Below are 19,773 nucleotides of genomic sequence, written 5' to 3' on the forward strand. Positions count from 1 at the left end.
CAGCAGGGTTCCACTGGCAAAAAATTAGAGTAACATAGAGGAGAATCAATATCATTTTTCAATCATATATAACAAAACTGTTCTCAACTATGGATGCAATATACTGGGTCTTACATTTTGGTCCTCTGTTCATGTAATTTGAGGAACCCAGGCATCTCCAATTCAGCAAACACAGTCCACTGAACCTCTCCACCCTTTGAAGTTGGCTTAGCTTACAAACTGGTCTCAGAAGACGTGCTCACCTCAGATGTTCAGACTAAAACTTACTTTTTCCATCATCTGGTCAACAACCTCAATACTAGCAAGTTCTCTAATTTCACATTGTGAAGGTCAATGACATGAGGTCAGGTTTTCTAACAGAGGCTGGCAATTCTGACAGAGGCTGGAAGTGTTCTCTAAAAGCACACAATGTGTACAGGAAGACAAAATTACACCCTAATTATCAGCTTAATGAATGATCTCTCTTGGAAACGCCCTCTAAAATTGCAGCACACCGTACTACCTTCATCTCCTCTGCGTCCTGAAGCCGGGTCAGATGCTCCTTCTCCTTATCCTTGAAACTGACTTCGTGCATTTTTTCTGTTTAAAGTTGGAGACAGTTGAGAATTAACGGCACAGTTCCAGGACGTGCTACATCCAGCCATTTAAAAAAAAAACAGTTCCTCTTTTTGCAGGGGGCAGCAGGATCAGTGGAGACAGCTTTGGAGGGGCAGAAACAGCCATGGTTTGCAGTATCCAACCTGTGACCATACTGCCCAAACCCCCTTTTCCTTTACTAACAGCCCACATTGTCTTCAGCCCACCCAGCACCTTTCCAACCTACCCTTGCCTCCTTACAACCCTAAGTGTCACAATCCTCCTTGTCCCCTTTCACTTTCTGCTGGGAAACGGTGGCCTCCAGAATCAGGTCATTTCTTATGAGTGGGATAGGAAGATCAGGAGATGGAATAAAAATTCTATTCTAAAAAATGCAGGAGATGTTAAAAAAAATTAAATCTTGTCACCACCTGCTGCTCCCGGTGTGAGAGAAGATCGCTTGTGCAGAAATCCAGAATAATGTTAAGGCTACTAGGTCATGTTGTAATTGTACATAAAACAGGAGCTTAGCAATGATGCTAGAACTGCTTCTGATATTCCACATTAAATCAGAAGAGGAAAAAACAGCAATTCTTAAAATGAAGTCAGCTGGATCCTATATAGGAGCTAGGATAGACACACCTTTTACTCGATCCTAAGGGAAGCAGCTTCCTTTTGAATGGGGCAGGGCATTTGCCAGAGGGACAACTGAAATTAGACAGATATCCAAGAATTTTACAGAATAGAGATTTAGCAAGATTGATCGGTGCTGTTTAGCTGAAGTATTTGTGGTTTTTTTATTTCTCACATCATTAAAGCACAAGATGAAGCTTGTCATAAAGTTTTTGATTCTCTTGAAAAATTAAGTTTCTCTGTATTTTGTGAAAGGACTAGGCTGAAAGGGATAATTCTGGTTTTATCTGAAGCATAATGTCCTACAAGGAAGTGCAATGTGTTAAATATTCTGAATCACAATTTTATGTCTTCACCGCAAAATGCCAAGCAGACAATAAAATGTTGTAGGACTACTCTACATACTCTTCAGCGAACACTGAATTTTCTAAGATATAGTTAGTAAAAGAGATGACGACCACAAGACCCAATGTTGTACCTTGAGCACGTAATTTGGCAAGTGCTTCATTGAGAGAGTCCTGTGACTCTTCCAGCTGCCTTCTCTTCTGCTCCATATTTTGCATGTAGTCTGTAAGGGACTTGATCTTTGCTTCATGCTTTAAAGACACGGGAAATAGCAATGACATGTGAGTACCACAGCTTGTTATTTTTAAAGGTCACACTTAGTACCCCAAGACATATACTGAACAGCGCAGATGGTAATTCCAAAACATCATGGGAAGCTCATGACTTGGTGTTAAACAAACAGCAGCAGCTTTCTAAAACCAGCTGAACACTGGGCTTCTGAGGTGGCTTCCTGGATGCTTCAACCTGCAGAAGCTCAGATCAACTTTCACCAGCCATTCTGACAATTTGTTTCTTGCTGACATTCTTTTGAGCTAGAAGGGTTTGCGTTTAAATAGAAAATAGTGAAGCATGTATTGAAAATATCAAAAATCGAATTAAAAATTTTCTAATTTGGGGGTAAAATAAAGATACTGTCTGGGAATCACTATATCCCATTAATAAGGCCACTGAAGCATTTGTGGTTCACTGTTTTTAAAGTTCACCTTGGCAGACAGGGGTTGAGACCTCGGGGTTGGTGCTACTGTAAAGATCAGACTTAGAGAGGAGTAATCCTTAGCAGGAACTAAAATAGTTCAGACCCTCCCGGCACTGAGGTCTCCAGGAAGGGAAGGGCGCTTGCCCGAGTTGCACGCTTTGGGCAATAAGTCCTGCAATAGATTCCTAAACCTGACAAGAAATTTAGTCAACTCCCAGCTTGGCTCCAAATGTTCCGGCTCCAAAACGGAGACTCTTGGTATCGCACGCAGCAGTGATCACCATTTTATGGCTCAGCTTAACACCGTAACTGTGCAGCCCTGTGATACAGCATTGTCGCTGGTAGTAACAGGCCACCAGCTTTGTACTGAGTTTGCAAGGCCTCAGGACTGAGGTTTGCCAGGATTGCTCTCTCTGAGCTCTTCCTGACCTGCCTTGCAGCTTTTTTTTTCTTTTTTTAACTTGGGGGTTTTATAGAGAAAGGTGCATTTGCTCATTAAAAAGATTTTGAGCATAACAACACCCGGTTTCTTCCCACAGACGGGCCTCTAGTTGTAGAACCTCCAGAATGCCAAGGCAAGGTGAACACCCGCTTAAGAGTATTTCTGCTTCATTTCTTCACCACATGAACATACAATACTTGGATAAGCCTCTCAAATCCTAAACCTCCAGTCTCCTGTCTGTAAATAGGTACTGAGGACAGCAGTTAGGTCGTGCTTGTGACAAGCTCTGAGCATTGAAGTGCTCAGTGATTCCAGTGTGACTACAGTGTAAGAGGACAAACACCAACCCCACAGAGGCAGCCGGCTGCCTTCCACTCACTCCTTCACCGGGTCAGCGTAAGCCAACACCACGGCTGAAAGAGGCCGTCCCACCGCCCGCTGCCGAGACTTTTACTCCCAGCCCTGTGTCCCTGCTCCTCTCCTGCCAGCAGAAGCATGCATACAGCTACTTTGCAAGTCAAGCCTTAATCTGCTTTACTAATGCAAGTTGCCAAGGAAAGGGAGCAGCACAGGTTGGCAGGATGACTTCCTTCAGTGGCCATGCCAGCCCAGGGTCTACTTTAAGACAGGATGAAAAGTATAGTTTTTACTTAACGTTTCTGGACAGCCTCAGGACTCCAGCCTCCCTGTAATACTAAGAAGCACGCTTCCAGCGACAGCTTTACTAAGTAGAACTTAATAAAGACATTCTGCTGCAGGACAAGAGGCTATCCTTGTTCCTTGTTCCAGGTTTTCTTAGACTAACTGGTAGCAAATGAAATACAATAAACTGTATCGTCTCCTCCCCTTCACATGTCCACTTCAAAGCAGCTGAGCATGTCAAAGCAGTTCGCCCCCTCTCCTGCAGCAGGCTGCAGCAAGCATCTCTGGTTGTAACTGCCACCTACTGTGAAGCCCTCCTACCATCTGGATTTCTATCTTATACAGTAATGTTTTCCATAATGTATTATTTTATATATTGCTGCCTAGTTATCTTGGTAGCATACTAACAGACCAGATACAGGGGGCTCTCCGAACGTTTTGCTAGTGAACCATATAATCACTGCTTCCTTTCTCAGGTTGCTTTTAAAGTGAAGGCACAAGACACAAATTCATGCCGAGGAAATCACTCCAAGGAGGATCTGATGGGGAGGAATGGGAGAAGAGAGAAAAAACAACAAAACAGACGAGAAAAACCACTCTGCTCCCTTAAGTCTCATTTCTTGTTCCTAGCACACACATTTCATGAGGAAGGAGGCTGAGAAAGTCATCAAACCTTCCTGCAAAAGGACAAGGAAGGAACAAACATACTTGTGAAATGAGGAGCTGGCAAGCTGCAAGCTCCCTCTCGCTGGCATTCATCTTCCTGTTGGAGTCTATCTGGGCGCTCTCCAACTGCTTGCTGCGGTTCACCAGAGACTTCACCTCAGACTTCATCTTGCTGATGTAAAGCCGTGCCATGGTGAACTCCTCCTCAATCACCCCGTTCACATCTGCTAACTAAACACACAGAAGATTGCAGTCTTCAAGGTGTGGTTCTTACAGGTAAGTCAATGCAAAGCAGTCTTCCTGCTGTGAAACTCTTGTCTAGAGTTAGGAAGCCTCTGTGAAAGCACAGCAGCCCTCAAGGAGTACCCACAGACCTTCAGGTCACCTTTAAACACGTTATACCACTCTGTTTGTTACAGTCTTCACTGATAAGCCTCAAAAGTGAGAAATTAAGGCTTGTGCTCACAGTGCTTCATCAGTTTAGTGGTTCAGTATCTAAAGTAACCAAGCCCGCCATCATGGCAGGAGCATATTTTGGAGAACCTTCTCATGTCACCAGCACAGGAAATTTTCCTTCTTTCAAACTGCTAAAAGCTAAAGGGCATTTTCAAAGTACTTCTTAAAGAAGTCTCCTCTTGAAGCGTTGTGCTTCTTCAATAAGGAGCTGTAAGATGGACATGGGTCTGGAAATCTCACCTGGCAAGAGAAAAGTAATCGCTCTCATCTCTAAATAATTCTATTTATACATCATTTCCTTCCCTGGTTTAAGGTGGTGCCTTTTATTTGTATGTCTTTCTCTTCATGATTATTCTTCAACTACTTAATTCATATAACACACTGACGAGCTATGAAGGTTCTCGCAAGCATATGGCTAGCAAATTCGTCTGCTTTTCGCCTTTTTCCCAGCACTGCCAAGGGGAAGGTAACATGCGCTGTATCTTCTCCCAACAGCCTAAAAAATGAGACTGCTTCCAAAACCCTCAGTCTGGTCTGAAATTAGGCACACTTTGAGAAGATGCTAAGTGCCAACAAATTTGAAATTATTCTTCTAAAAGCTTCTCAATCTGGCCTTATTTACACTGACAGCTGTCCTGTAAAATGCTGACATCTTAGTTACTATAAAAATTTGTATCAAACAGCCTCTGCCTCCATTTTCAAAGATTTCCTTTTATAGTTCCTATTACAATGGCCACCAGAGGTTGCTGTAACATCTAGCAAAGTCTGGTCTTGTGGTCCTGGCATCTGCGTAACCACATCAGACAACAGGGATCATGTCCTCTGCAGTAAGAGCGGGCTGGAGCATCTGTTGATCTAAGGGGGCTTTAGCAGGATATCAACAACTCTTAGTCAACTCAAAGCACTCCAGCCACACATACTCACTTTTAGCTTTGAATGTTCAGGAAAGTTCATTGCTCAAAAACTGAGAACTGAACTAAAAGCAAGAAAATAGTGTGCATTGCAAGGAATTTACATATATCTTGAAAATTAATTTCTTATCCAGTTTTAGCAATTGCTCTTTTTCATGTGGTTTTAAATGGACAGATAAGATGGCATTAATATCACCAGGAAGATTTTCCAGGCCATGAAAACCTTCCATCAGAGATGTGCCATTTAGCAATGACCATACAAATATCTTCTCCGAGACTTAGCATTTTGTTAATCTACAACAGGAGAAGTGTGACAAAGTGAGTAGCTACCTCCTCTACCATATCTGTAACCCCAAGAGCCAGACAAAAGGCAAATTTCAAAGCAAAGCTGGCCAAAATTTGCACCATCTCCAGGCACATTCAGATACCAAGGTTTCTGCCACTTCAACCACCCTCACTCCCGTTCTTACCGTCTTTCTTCAGAGGAAGATGATCCTCTGCAATTTTTCCTCTATAAAGGTCATTAGTCAATATGCAAAAGTTAAGCTGGTCTTACTGTCATGTAATTATTTATGTGGTATCTAGAATAAATTTACCAGTGCTGGAAATCAGTAATTTTAAAGCATCTTGTGTTCAGAAACACACACGAAAGCGTGGGCTCTTTGATGAAGCCAGCCACTCCTGAAAGGTCATAAACACCAGAATGCAGAAAACACAATTTCCGTGCAGATCTTTTCATTCAGGTGCCCTGGAGAGCCATCAGTACAGACCTCTGGCTTTGAGAGCTGTTCACCTTCAGCTACATAACAGTTTTAGGACAAACTTCAAACAAAAAGGTAGCCAGCCAGAAGCCAAATCTCACCAATAAAGATTCTTCAGGTTCTGGGAATACTGCGTCATGCCAGCTAACGACGGAGCAGGGCTACGTGTGTATTGTTTTGGGGGGAACTCAGTCCCCCCCGTTAATAAATGCATCAACACACAGATGGGCTGCATCAGTCTGGCCCCAAACACTGAGCTGGGAATAAAAGTGGTAATTGTGTGCACAGACACTGACCATCTCCGACCCAGACAAAGATCTCTTCAGTATTTTACTCTGTGCTCTAACCAGGATTTAAACAGCAGCGTCCTGGGAGAAGGACTGCTGTATCACACATATTCCATGTCAAGTATTTTTATATTGCAGGAGGTGTGGGGGACAAGCAATAAAGATAGCCAACTTACTGTTTTAACGTCGTTAGTACCAATGATACCTCCAATCTCTCCCAGGTCCTTAAGCAGCAAGTTCAAGATTTCTGTAGCTCTCTTCTTCTGATGGTTACTAAGCTCCTGCAACTGGCCCAGCTCCCTCTGGGTCGCTGTCAGGGCACTCTGAAAAGGTTTAAAAGCAAAAGTTACCCTCCCCTCTGCAGATTGGGCATCAGTTCTTCTCGGATATCTAGGTTACATGGTATTGTCTTGTATTTTCCTGAACATGCCTACTGGATCAATGTACTGACGCTAACAATTCCACCTTGCCATAATCCACTTTCACAACTCACTTGCTAACAAGGCTACTTTAGATCTATTAAATGTAGTAAATCCGGTAAGAATCTTATTTGCATAATACATGTCAAAGAAGGTTAATCACAGAGAAACAGGCGTAGAAGGATATAAAATTCAATTTTTTCAAATGGATTTCATAGTAATCTGTTTTACTGAAGTGGGTAACGAGGTCTTCCATGAAAACAGACCTGATAACAACAGCTTCTTCAGTTTGTGTAATGAATTAAGGAACAAGGACGTATTAAGCTAGTAAGCCAATCTTGATTTTTCTCAGATCAGAGTTTTTCCTTAATATCAGTACACATCAGCTGAAAAAGCTGAATTTTTTCTGATTTCTTCTTTGAGATTTCCTGACTCTGTACAAAACTCCTGCTCCGCAGCGCAGAGTCCAGAAAAACACAAAATGCTGCAATTTGCATAAAGCAGACTTGCACATCTTTCTTGGCATAATACAGTTTTTAAATAACCAAAACACAGAATGGCCAGTTCTCACATTCAGTTCAGTTGCTATGGTGTGCAAAATACAGAGTTTGCAACGCAGCCACAATCTGCCATCAGCTTCCATAGAGCAGTTTCTGAATTACCTTAATTTTATCATTTAATTAAGATAGAAGAGAGAGGGTAGCATGGCAAATAAGGATCTTTTAACAGCTTCCCTGCTACTTCAATTTTTAAACCACATAACAACATGCTTGGCAGCAGTATCTGAAAGATTCCTGAAATGGCATAGCAGTTTTCCAGGAACCCCTACGGAAATCTTTAGGGGAGGTGCAGAGTTAGGGGGCGAGGAGGGAACCAGCACTATAAACCGCTTGCTCTTACACTCTTCTGTGCCAGCTCGTCAGCCAGCTGCTCATTGGCTCTTGTTTTGTCCTCCACTTCTTGGGATTTCTGATCATAATTGACAGCTAATTCTTCCAGGGCTTGAAGGACCTCTTTCACTTCATCTTTTGCTGCTTCGTTCTCAATCTGAAGACGGGTCAGCTCCTCTTGAATCTTCTCATAATCTCTCCTAGTGGAGGCCAACAGCTGGAAACCAGATATCACAGAAGAGTTAAGTCACCCAAGAAATCATTCAAAGACAACACTGAAAAGGGCAAGAACAGACAAAGAGAGAAAGAAAGCGTGAGCACACAAACATGTGTGCGTGACAGAGAAAGCAGGAGAGAAGAAATCCTGCTACTCTACGAGAAACAGCATCAGTTTCAGCATAAATGTATTTAGGAAGCAGGAAGCAAAGGAAGGAAGCAAAAAAGGCTCTGAATTTCAATGAAAAGAAAAATCTTAATCAAATCCTGTTATGACACAAGACTGAGGCAGAGAAACTTATTTTAAACAGTATTATAGCTCCAAATAAATTTTCTGCCCTCAATCCAATCCTGCAGCTAGGACAAAAAAAAATACCACAAAGTAAAGTGTTTAAACACAGAATCACAGCTTTGAACTGAACCAAGTAAAAGGGCTCTCTGAGGCAGCCTCAAAGATCTTGTGGCATTAGAGGAATATTTTGATAAGCAAACCTATGATGATTATTTTTAGTTATCATCTGAAGCATGATGCTGAAGACAGATTAGCTGCTCATATTTGCTGAGGCAAAATATTAACTAAAGAAGAAAATACAGACTTCACACACACTAGTGAGTATTTCCAATTTGTAAAACTTATTAAATTTACTCTTTGCATGCTACTAGGAGAGATGCTGAAGTTTCAGTGACAGTGCTGATTGTAAGAGGTCAGTTGCATGGTCCTCTCCCTTGCCCTTGCACCACTCCATCTTCATTCAAATGTTAAAGTCTCGAAAGTTCAGCTATTGGGTTCTTAGCACAAAACCAGACTCAGCTGCAGTGATATACTGCAGAATGATGTGAAAAGAAATAAAAGGTGCCACCTAACATTTATTGCTAATAAGGTACTTCTGAGAATAATAACAAAATCAGGCCTTACATAGCATAAAAACATAAAATGTAGAGCAATAACATACAAAATTTAGTGCATGAGGTACAAGAAGGCATTCACACTCCCAGGTCATCCTAATAGCAAAGACTGGACAGTCATTCACAAAACTCACTTATTTCCAAGCCTTTCTACGTATGGGTTAGTATAATATTACTGTACTGCAGCTTTCTTGGACAGTAGAACAAAATCTGCACTACTGAAGTGTGCTGGGTGGACTTCTCCTGACCTGTCCCACCACTGCCCACTGGCTCCCCAGCCATGAAGAAGTTGAGTGTGAGACCCCAAGCTAAATAGAAACGTCTCTCTAAAATGGACCACCTAAAAGGAGAATGTCAGAGAAGACATCACTTTTTTTGGCTCAGAGTGCTAATGGAAAATAGGAAACCAACCAGGCAGCTTCAGACACTGGCACGTGCCCAAAGTGGCGAAGAGAGGATTCAGATGTAAGGGAAATTTATCTCGCTGGTAATGCTGCAGCCTCAGAAGTGCACTCACGTTACGGAAAAACTCACTGAATTGCCAAAGCCAGATGGCATGTAAATATTTAAACAACAAAATAGCTTAAAATAATCTTTCTACTAAACACAGATGGAACCATTATTTGCATTTACTTAAGAAATTTTCTGTGTGAATATTACTGTGACTTCAAGTAAAGGGAAGTGTTATGTATCACCTACAGCATAAACACAGCTCCCCAGAAGATTCTTGTTGATATAACGTGGAAAAATATACCAAGATTTTAAAAGGCTATTAATAACACTTTATACCGATCAGTCGCAAACAAAGGGAAGGAGACGGTGGCTGCAGCACTTCGCGGATGTGTTCACAGCACACAAGATGCAAGGGTGGAAGATTCAGAATCCCCTCCAAAACACACACCCTAAGAAACAGCCACCGGTGAAAAGGTACCAAAAGATACCAGTATCAGCACAATGCCATCTGTGGCAGGCCTTAGATTTATAATTAATCTGCTAGCTTAATCAAGCAGGAAAAAGTAGTCTGGTTAATTAGGGGGAAGCAGAGTGAGGCAGCTGCTCTGCAGCACATCTATCACGGAGCTAATCACAGGCTCTAAGACATAACAGGTAGATCGCTCCCGCAGCGCTGGTGAAGCTTACGTGTGGAAGATAAAACTTTGAAAAATTAATTCAGTTCCCATAAAGAAGAAAACAAAAATATCGCGGTAGCTTTCAAAGGTAAGAGATGGACAAGCTTATCAGATGAACCAGCTATACTTTCTGAATAAGTGGTGCAACACCAGCTGCAGAGATTTCAGTAAGTCAGCAAAGCTAGACTAGGACATGTGCAAAAAAGAGGGAAAAGTGGTCTGTAAGGCAAGGATTAGAGGCCAGTGAAAACTTGATTCATCTTCCAGATGGAATACTGAGTATGGAACACAAAGAGGGTGGGGAATAAGCCAGCGTACAGCATGCTCCCAAATATCTAACACAAAGAAAGGAATGCACATCACCCAAAAAATAAGACACAAGAAAAATCGTCACAGAAAAATAAGCTTTAGGTGAAAACACTGATGTACAAAAAATGGGAGAAGTGAGATGGCGTAACACACATCAGAAAATAATGTTGCTGAGAATGCATAAAATTCTTTTACATTTGTATAGCCACAGACATGGGTAGCACGTAACACACAGTAATCAAAAGAAAGTTGCGGCAAGTGAATGAAGAGCTTAATCATGGAGTAAAATAAAGGTGGTAATTCCTTCAGTGAGGATAAGACCCCAAAGGTGGCAGGTAAGTCATGAGTGACGAGTAACAGACATTTTCATACATTGTTCTTTCCCTGCTAAGGAGCCAAACCTGGGAAGCCCTTTCTGAGGGCTTGATTAAGGCATGGACAGAATCACTTTTCAATTACAAGAGAGGTTTCACACCCAAAAAAAGCAGCCAGCATAATGCTGTACTTCAACTGAAGTTGGGCAGCTGGGAGAGGCACGCTCCAAGGAAATCACACCAGTGTTTCGTGCGAAGAGACCAACGTTTTGGAACATTAATGATGGGCAAACTCTCACACCAGGATTATATGCTTGGTCTGAATGGTCCTCCTCCAAACTGGTTCCCGCAGTTTGAAAACCAGCATAAAACCATCTTCTAAGAAATATCACAGCGACATTTGGGGAACTTGGTAATTTGGTGTTATTGCCGGATTTCACATCTATCAAAACCTCTCGTAAACAAATGACCGATAAGGAAATGACTTGACTGTAAGTAGTGATCATATTCCCCACCTTAAAAACAAGAAACATTCATTTTATGGACAGAAACAATGAAATAAAACGTTTAAAGTGAGTAATCCAAGATTTTAAAGCAAATCTGTGGCAGCACCAATAATCAATTTTTCAGTCTCACAGATTTCTCTCAGTACTGCCTCTAATTGCCCATGCCAAAATAATGAATATCAGTAATTTATTACCAGGAGTAATTTTTATACTGTCTAACCAGGAATTCTGTTAACTACCTACAGTCCATAGTGTCTGGATACCTGAAAGGATACAGACATATTGAAAAACACATTTGAAGTTGAAAAATACTGGCCATGCTCCTACCTTGGTATCTCCAGCATCACTTCCCAGCAGGACGGTATGCTATTATAAGGAGTTACCGAGGCTTAATGCTCCTCTGAGGTTATTATGAAATTTGAAGTTTAAACCTAGCTGTCACACAGGTTTCTCTTACCTACTGAATTTTAGCCAGCTAACATAAGCATATCTAGCCAACAACTGTGACAGAATTACTAAACAAGAGTCTCATAAGCAAAATGTAAGGGCTTTTTTGATTTGTTTAGTTTTTTACCTCCTCTTGATCCAACATTTGTTGCTTTAGTTTTTCAGCCAACTGGCTCTGCTGGTTGATTTCATCATCCTGCAATGAAATAGGGTTGGAGATTTTTAGTTTCTTTCCACAGTTCTCATTTGGTCACTTTTACTTCCCCTTTCTAGAAAAGAAGCAAGAATAATGCCGTAGCAAACCTTGTGCACATTTGAGTGGTACGAGAGAAGAGAAAAATATACGTACACAGAGCTACATAGTAAAAGCAATGCATACATGCAGTTGTCTCTAGTATATACCTAAGCAGGGGTGTCCCTGATGGTAAACAAGACACTGATGTGTCAGAGTTGCACCTTATAACTTGCAGGACTTTGCCAACATGTGTCATGTTTTATAGATACACAAATATATACACACACACTCTCTCTCTCACTCTGTCCCCAAATTTCAGCTGAAGAGAGATCACTAGAGACAGATTTATTAACCAACTACAATTTGCAGCTAGCTCTGAACTGCATTCATTGAAGAGGAAGCTCAAACCACAACACAGAACTTGGACCCCCTCAACTGCAGAATTTGTATTTTCCTACTCCATTACAGCCCTTGAAGAAAATACTGCCAGGTAATGCACAGCCAGACATCTAATTTTACTGGCATTTCAACTTCCTTGTTAAGACAGCATCCTCATGGTAGGAACTCATCTTAAACACAGACGAGAAATGATGATGGACTCTGCTGTACGAGTCCTTCCTCCAAAAAGCCACAGGAGGCACACCAAGGACGGGACCTGACCAAGTCCATCTCTTCTTGTGATCCTTAGAGAATAACATCTAAAGGAACTCACCAAAGATAAATGATTGCTTTTTACCCTATCAGAGTCAATTGATATTTTTTGTTTCATTGACAAGCATGTTAGTAGATTAACTTCTGATAGCAAATACAGCTATCAAGTAGAATATATCAAATCATTTGCTAATATTAGAACAGTCCCAGATATAACATAAGAATGGTCTACACTGTAACAAGTCATAAATGGCAAGATTTTGGGTTGTTTTGGGGATCAAATACCTTCTCATTTTCTGTAATACTGCAGTAGTGCACCAAATTATGCTTCCCATGTTTTCTAGGGTGAAACTCAAACCTGCTGCCAGTTCCCTCAAGAATAATTCAATGGGCTTTGCTACTTTTGATGAGGGAAAGTGAAAGAATGACTGACTTTTTTTCTTCTCTAATCAATACGTAAAAGCTAGAGACCGTTACGGAATGTATTCTCCATCACAGAAAAGCTGTAGTATTTTAAAGACCTTAACTGTTATTTTGAATGCCATCAACATACTGCTGTGTGCAACTGGACTGTGTAGAGACCTCATGCACATCAGACTTAAGGCTTAAACACAACTATCCACTCCCTCCCTTGGTGTTCAAGAACAGCCAAACTTTAATATTAACATACAAGGAAACAGTGGGCTAATTTTCCTGCTAATTACAATTGAAAGTTAAAATCAAGTTTTGATTCAAGATTAAAGCAATCCTGAAAACTTTTGCTAGATAGCCTTTTAAGCTGTTCTCATCCATAATGGTCAATGGTTTCAGCATGCCTTTTTTTACCCACTTCTTATCTTCACGCAAGCCAAAGCTATTAATGGCAAGTGCTCAGTAAATGTATTGCTGATAGCTTTAAGTGCCAATGATGTATTTCAAGCTGTGCAAATAATTAAGAAAAGAAGCCACCTGCACTCCAGGCAGTGTTCACAGCTAGAACATGAACAAAAGAGACTCAAGGGATAGTTATATATTTTCCTTAAAATTCTAATATACGATAAATATACAAAAAACATGAAGATACTGTTTCTCTTTTTTTTTTTTCTTTCTCCTGTGACTCTGAAATGATGTTACAGTTTGCTGAGGGAGTACAGTATTTACAAAAACCACTGAAGAAAAGGAGGGCTGAAAAGCCAGTATTGAGCCCTTAAAATGAAAGGCAAACTTGGCTGCGATTTCATAGAGAATGACCACAAACACTATCTGCAGAGGGAACAGAAGCAGATAGCTGACAAGACAAGACAAGACCTGTTTTTATGCAGTGACAGTGTTTTGAACTTTGAGACATTTTCCAGTTCATGGTGCTCAAGAAATACAGAGACCCCCACGCATTTTGGCTTAGTTTTCCATTTACACCCAGAGAATGGAGTCAAACCAAATGTTCACACCTTATCATCCAGCTGTCTGTAGAGACTGGCAATCTCGTCGTCGTATTTCTGTTTCTCCTCTGTCGAGATGCTGGCAACAACTGGTGTGATGTTGTCAATAATTGGGGTGTTATCACAAGGCTCCAGGTTCTTCTGGTCCTTAGCACTGATCTGTTCATCTTCAGGCACAGCTTCTCCTGCAGGCACATAATCCGTGGTCATTACAATCCAAGCAAGAGAGGGTTGCCCAAAACCATGGATATCCTAGGATGGTCCTTCACAGTGGCCAGGAGGGACTCAGCAAAGGAAAGAAGGGCTGTATCCAGCTATGCAAGGCAGGCAGATGCCATGCATACAAATGACAGGCCGAGCTAGGTGCAGAAGGGTGGCCATTCGTTCTCCACGGTTAGAAACACAAACACGCAAAATGCGGCAACAGTTCGAATGGCTGCCATTAAAAACACTGAACTCCTGGCTCCCCTTTCACTCAAGCCCTCTGTAGATGGGATTAGCTCCATGGATTAACAGAAGTGTAAATAAAGAGAGAAAAAATCCGACTTTCAGCCTAAAGCCTACTGGCAATTAAATGTGTCTTCCTCTCCAGATTCCCAACTGCCTTATCAACTCTCCCTCCTCCATAATGAACTGCTAGAGCACCAGGACAACAAGCAAGTCAGCTGCACTTAAAACGAGATTCACCTTCCGCCTTGTCACATCTAAAATTAAAGAGCATAGACCAATTTTCAGATGCTGCCTATGCATAGCTGATAGGATGTTCTCCCTACACATTTTCTTTCAAAATCATTTTCTCCGAGGAGTATTTTCTTCGGTAACGTCGGTGCATTGCAATTATGAGCCTGCTGCAGTTCAGTGAAGAGGGACAGGCAAGGCGTTCATGCCAGAAATTGAAGCTACTCTCATTAGAGTCTGGTGAGAGACTCTGCAAGCCGCTGAATGCTGCACGCCTTGCTCAAGGTGCAGGAAGGTTGCATCCAACCCTTCTGCACAAACAGGTTTTTTCCAATTCTATGAAAAGCTACAATATTTTAGTCTCATAAAGCTTTCCTAGCCATTCCTCTTGCCAAAACAGTGTAGGCAGTATTTATCTTACTGGCAGGGAAACAAGTAAACAGGAAAAATATATCAAAAAACAAAACCACAGCCTAATTCAGGCCCCAAAGCAAAACAAAATAGGGCATGAAAGAGCATGACCAACTAACGGAGAAGATAATTTTTTCAAGCTTAAAGAATGAAAAAGAATAACTTGAAATCAAGCACCACTAACCTCTATAAAAGTATTACACTTGAAATACTTTTTGCCCTATTGCTAATGGCTTGATGATATTTTATACTATTAATGAGAAAAATGTAAATTGATTTTTCATTGTCGCATTTCAGTGGAGCAGACTAGGAAAACCGTGGGACCTTGCACACGTGGCAACGCTCCTCAGGCTGGGGAGAATCCATCAGGAGCCTCCCAAAACGAATCTTTACATTTCCATTTCCTTGTGGTATTTCACTTAACTTCGTAAGTTAAGGTGAAAGGAGGAGGGGAGCCTAAATTTGATAGACATGCTTGGACGTGAACAACCTCCCACCTGTAAAACACAGCCCAAATTGTGCACGTGGATACAGGGCTGCTGAAATCCTGCTTCAGTGAGAACTGGGCACACCCATTTTCTGCTACAATTTTATTTTGTGTATTATTTTCTAAATTTATAGAACAAGTTATACCAATGGAATATTTATGCATCTATCTTGTGTTTCATTTTCAAGATGTAATTTCTGCAACGCTTTCATTTGTAAAGAGCCTCCTTTGACAGCATATCCTTCCAAACGATGCTATTGCAGAAGTTCAGACAAGAAATCAATAGTATTTTGAATGCATTGAATGTATTGCTGGGGAACGCCAATGAGAAAAGCAGGACAGACGACGGGGAAGAGGAGGCGTGTATATTTAGACAAAACAATAGAGACAGCGTGTTATAAGGCCTGTTTACGTGGCATATAGAAAGGATCTATACAGGTTTTTCTAAAAAAATGTTTCTAGAACGGGAAGGAAATTAAAGTCGTCACATTTCAAAAACACAGAATGAAACACGCAGAACATGAGCGGGTTATAAATCCCCAGCACTCCTCAAAACCACCAGCGGACCGACCGTCTCCATAGCAATTGCGCTATGCTGATAAGGGAGATGTTCCCTGTGCTCAAGTCTCCAGAGAAAGACACGGAGCGCAATCATTAGGTAACGATCTCATCTGAAAGGCAAGTAAACAGCGTAGGGAGCTGAAAGAAGGAAGCAATTCTTTGCACTCATAAAGGTCAGGTATTATCTTTTAAGTAGTGATTTCGCCCAGGATCTTCAAAACCAGACTTGACTGTGCAAAAAAATTGTGACTAATAATTAAATCACAGATTTGGTCTCGCTTTAGATACTTCACGTTTGCAAGAGTTACATACTATTGAACTGCGAGACACATCAACACTTAGGACCTGGATGACAAGCAGCTTAGAAAAATAAAAATGACTCCAAAGAAGCAGTATTTTACCGTTGGGGGTTTGTTGGGATTTCAGGGTGCAAGAGGGATGCAGGGTTAGTTTCTTTGGGTTGGGGGTTTGTTTGTTGGTTTGGAGTTTGGGGGTTGATTTTTTTTTTTAAAATACGTGGAACAAAAAAATTAAAAGTAAGGATGGTTTGCTAAAATTGTTTGTCAACATTCCAGATTAAATAAAAATTATTTAATTTGTATGATGCTTGATCTTACAATCTACCCCGAACAGCAATTCCCTATGTTTCTAAACAGAAAATTGGTTGTTCTCAGCATAAATTTCACTTAGAAGCCACAGAAGGAGACAAGTGGTGATTCTTCTAATCAGATGACACTCCTAATCATTGTGCTAGTTATTCTAATGTTAAACTCAATTATAAAAAAACCCCAAACATAACGGAACTGATTCTCATGCCTGAGGAGCAGAGTTCTTTTAAAAAAACCCCCAAACATAATGACATTTTACCTTTTCTTTATTAATATTACTAACATTATTAAAAATTATTGATGCCTTCCTGTATTCTCTCCATCTGATACCAAGCTAGTTTTGGCGTTTAAAATGGTACGTTCTGTAAATGGCTGCTGCTGATTTCCCTGGTTTTTGCTTCTTCACCTTTCAGCTATTATTATGAAGTGTGAGCTACAACTCTGAATGATGAGCTTAGAATTAGCATGACTCTTGTGATTTAAGATAAGATTTAAACATACATAACTTAAAAATACAAAGACATGTACCCATTCCCATTTTCTGGTACGTACCGTTTCTCCACCTGTTCAGTTCCAGCTCTAGATGCTGGATAACATTCTTTAGACTCTTGTTTTTGTCTTTCTCCTTCTCGTACTTTTTCTTCCACTCCTCTGCGGTCAGCTCCAGATTCACAGAGACCGTGTTCTTAATTGTCTTAGCTCTGCGCAACAAAACCAGGTGTCAGTTGCTCTGCAGCTTTTATCTCAATACAACAGTAAGGATTCAGAAATTTTTCCCTAACACAAAGGGAAACTACTAAACATTTGCAATTTATTTTCTAAAGTGCAATGCCACAATTCCGTTTTCTCTCAAACCCTCAGTACCATTACTACCTGGAAGCCTCAACAGAAATTTTTCCATATCAAAATCCAGCAGCCAGTGACCTGGAACAGACACGGACCTGCCTTTCAGATTCCTCCGAAAAGAGAAGCTCTAGAAACTGTTCTTGGATTAAGGACAAAACCAAGTCCTGTCATTATTGCTCTGCTAGGTAAGCTGTCACCTCACAGCTTCTCCTGTCCTGACACCCGCTGTCTGACCGCGGGCTCTCCCCATCTCTTAACCACCATCCCTTAAACTCCACCAACAAAACAGCTGTATTTCAAGCATCACAGCACGAAGGATGTCAACACAGTGAAGCAGAGATATGGAAACTTATCCTTCTTGAAAGCCAAACAGCGCATTCAAACACATTTTTTGGGTGGAAGAAAGGGAAGGAGGAGAACCGCTGGTCACCACCAGGTAACTGGGTTACTGCTGGGCTGAGGAAGGCTGTCAGTGGGAAGGGAGCCTGAACGCGTGCCTGTGCCACTGTAGGCAGGTTCACGAGTTACTGCCTCTCTAGGCAAAAATCACAAAATATAAACCTTTCTAACAACAACCACCACCACTTTATTATTGTGAAACTGCTTAGCTCCAACTGAACCTAAACAATTGCACTAGAAAATGCAAAGCAAGCAGAAAAAAAATGCACAGCACCTACTCTAGCAATACACATTTAAAAAGAAAAAACCAAACAAATCAGTATGAATTAAGAAAGCTTCAGATCTTTGCTGCCCTTCATTGCTCAGACACTGAGTCCCTCCAAATGATTCCAGTGTTATTGAATAAAATAGAGACTAAGTAAAGGAATAACAGACAAACCTCCTACCGGTTTGTAAAGCGTAGGCTGAAACGCCAATGCAAGAAACTACGCCTAGGAATGGGCTGTAGATGCTCTGGTTAACTCTCCTTTGGGGAGAGCACATGATCTTAATTATTTTCTTCACAGCTCCACTTAATGATGCTAAAACATCCTTTAGATGTGGCCAATGTTTTGTCAGCAAGAAAACACTGCCATATCTGTGCCTCATACTCCAAACTGCGCTCCAGTGATTTGCACTATGTGGCAAGCAGGAGTTTTATTATCTTACAAATATTTAAAAATAACCCTGTACTTTTAAAATAATGCCTAATGGTTAGCTTTTATACACTGTCTCTGCCAAAACCATGGCTCAAGTTTCCACTCATTTAACTGTACTGGGGAAAAAAAATGCCACACTATAAAGTGTATCGACTGCATTACCCTAATGATGGATGAAGTACTTACTAGCAACTAAAATTAAAAATAACATAAAAACACAAGAAAAGATGGAGCAGAAAGAGAAAAAACTGACTCACTACTAATAGAGGAGCACTTGCAAACGTTGATTAGTGTAAGTGGGCCTGTGAGGATGAATTTTACTCCTGACACTTATTTTAATGGTGATACAATTCTTTTTTGCTAGGAAAAATGGAGGACCAGTAATCACCCATGACTCCTTCCCTTTAATGTTATTCAGGCCCTTACTACTGTCACATCAGAAAAATGAAACACCACAACCAAAGAGCCTGTAAAGGAAACCTCTTCCCGTAGACAGCAACATTCCTATCCAAAATGCTGACAAATAACACTGTGTATGCATAGTATGTGTGCTGCTCTGCAGGTCTAGTGCATCACTTGTATTCCCTTTCTTATTTCAGCCCAATTCTATAGCTTTTAAGCAAACCAAAACCCTACAATAAACCCCAACCAAGCACTCTCACAAAGTATTTAGCTATTTTCCCAGTTCTTTCAGCTGACGTCCTAGTCCTCAGTAAGGAACGTCTTAAAAATGTCCCTCTTCCTAGAAAAGTCGTAGTCATGTCACGTCACTCCAAGCTCTGCCAGCCAGGATGTGCAGACTTGGTTTGAAAATTATTTTTGCCCCAAACAGAAAGGCAAGTTTTACTGATTACTGAAAAGAGAAATGAAACCAAGAGAAACGTAAACTGAATTAACATGGAAACTGGACTTCCTCAAGTACCCGAGCATACAACTTCCCAGAGCTCCTGGAGCACTCTTACGCATTAGAGAGCAAAAGCAAACCCCTTTTAATCTAGATTAAAAAAAAAAATAATTTTTAAAAAGCTACACTACCTTTTAAACCCCTTAATCTGAACTATTATATTTTACTGTTTACATTTCTTTTTACTTCAGATCATACCTGCAGACAGAGTTCAGCGTAACAGCAAGCAGACTGAAACCTAACACGGTACCTACTCATCTACTTAAAATGAAATGTCCCTTCAGCTGCTTTACTGCCCTTCAGGGGCAGGACTTATCCAGAATG

General features: G+C 41.0%; 1 protein-coding gene across 1 annotated transcript in view; it reads right to left on the minus strand.

Moving 5' to 3' along the window:
• Nucleotides 1–502: 502 nt before the first annotated feature.
• The window catches only part of KIF5C (kinesin family member 5C), a gene marked incomplete at its 3' end in the record, with an annotated part of 43,743 nt that continues 24,472 nt past the window's right edge, over nucleotides 503–19,773 (minus strand). Inside the window, exons 11-18 of the mRNA XM_009577898.1 lie at nucleotides 17,155–17,303; nucleotides 13,867–14,042; nucleotides 11,681–11,749; nucleotides 7,736–7,942; nucleotides 6,593–6,739; nucleotides 4,044–4,232; nucleotides 1,688–1,805; nucleotides 503–579 (exon numbers count right to left, since the gene is read on the minus strand). Coding sequence (XP_009576193.1) covers nucleotides 503–579; nucleotides 1,688–1,805; nucleotides 4,044–4,232; nucleotides 6,593–6,739; nucleotides 7,736–7,942; nucleotides 11,681–11,749; nucleotides 13,867–14,042; nucleotides 17,155–17,303 — 1,132 coding nt within the window. The remainder of the gene's footprint in view (nucleotides 580–1,687; nucleotides 1,806–4,043; nucleotides 4,233–6,592; nucleotides 6,740–7,735; nucleotides 7,943–11,680; nucleotides 11,750–13,866; nucleotides 14,043–17,154; nucleotides 17,304–19,773) is intronic.

Source organism: Fulmarus glacialis, unplaced genomic scaffold (genome assembly GCF_000690835.1).
Source record: "Fulmarus glacialis isolate BGI_N327 unplaced genomic scaffold, ASM69083v1 scaffold16775, whole genome shotgun sequence".
NCBI lineage: Eukaryota > Metazoa > Chordata > Aves > Procellariiformes > Procellariidae > Fulmarus > Fulmarus glacialis.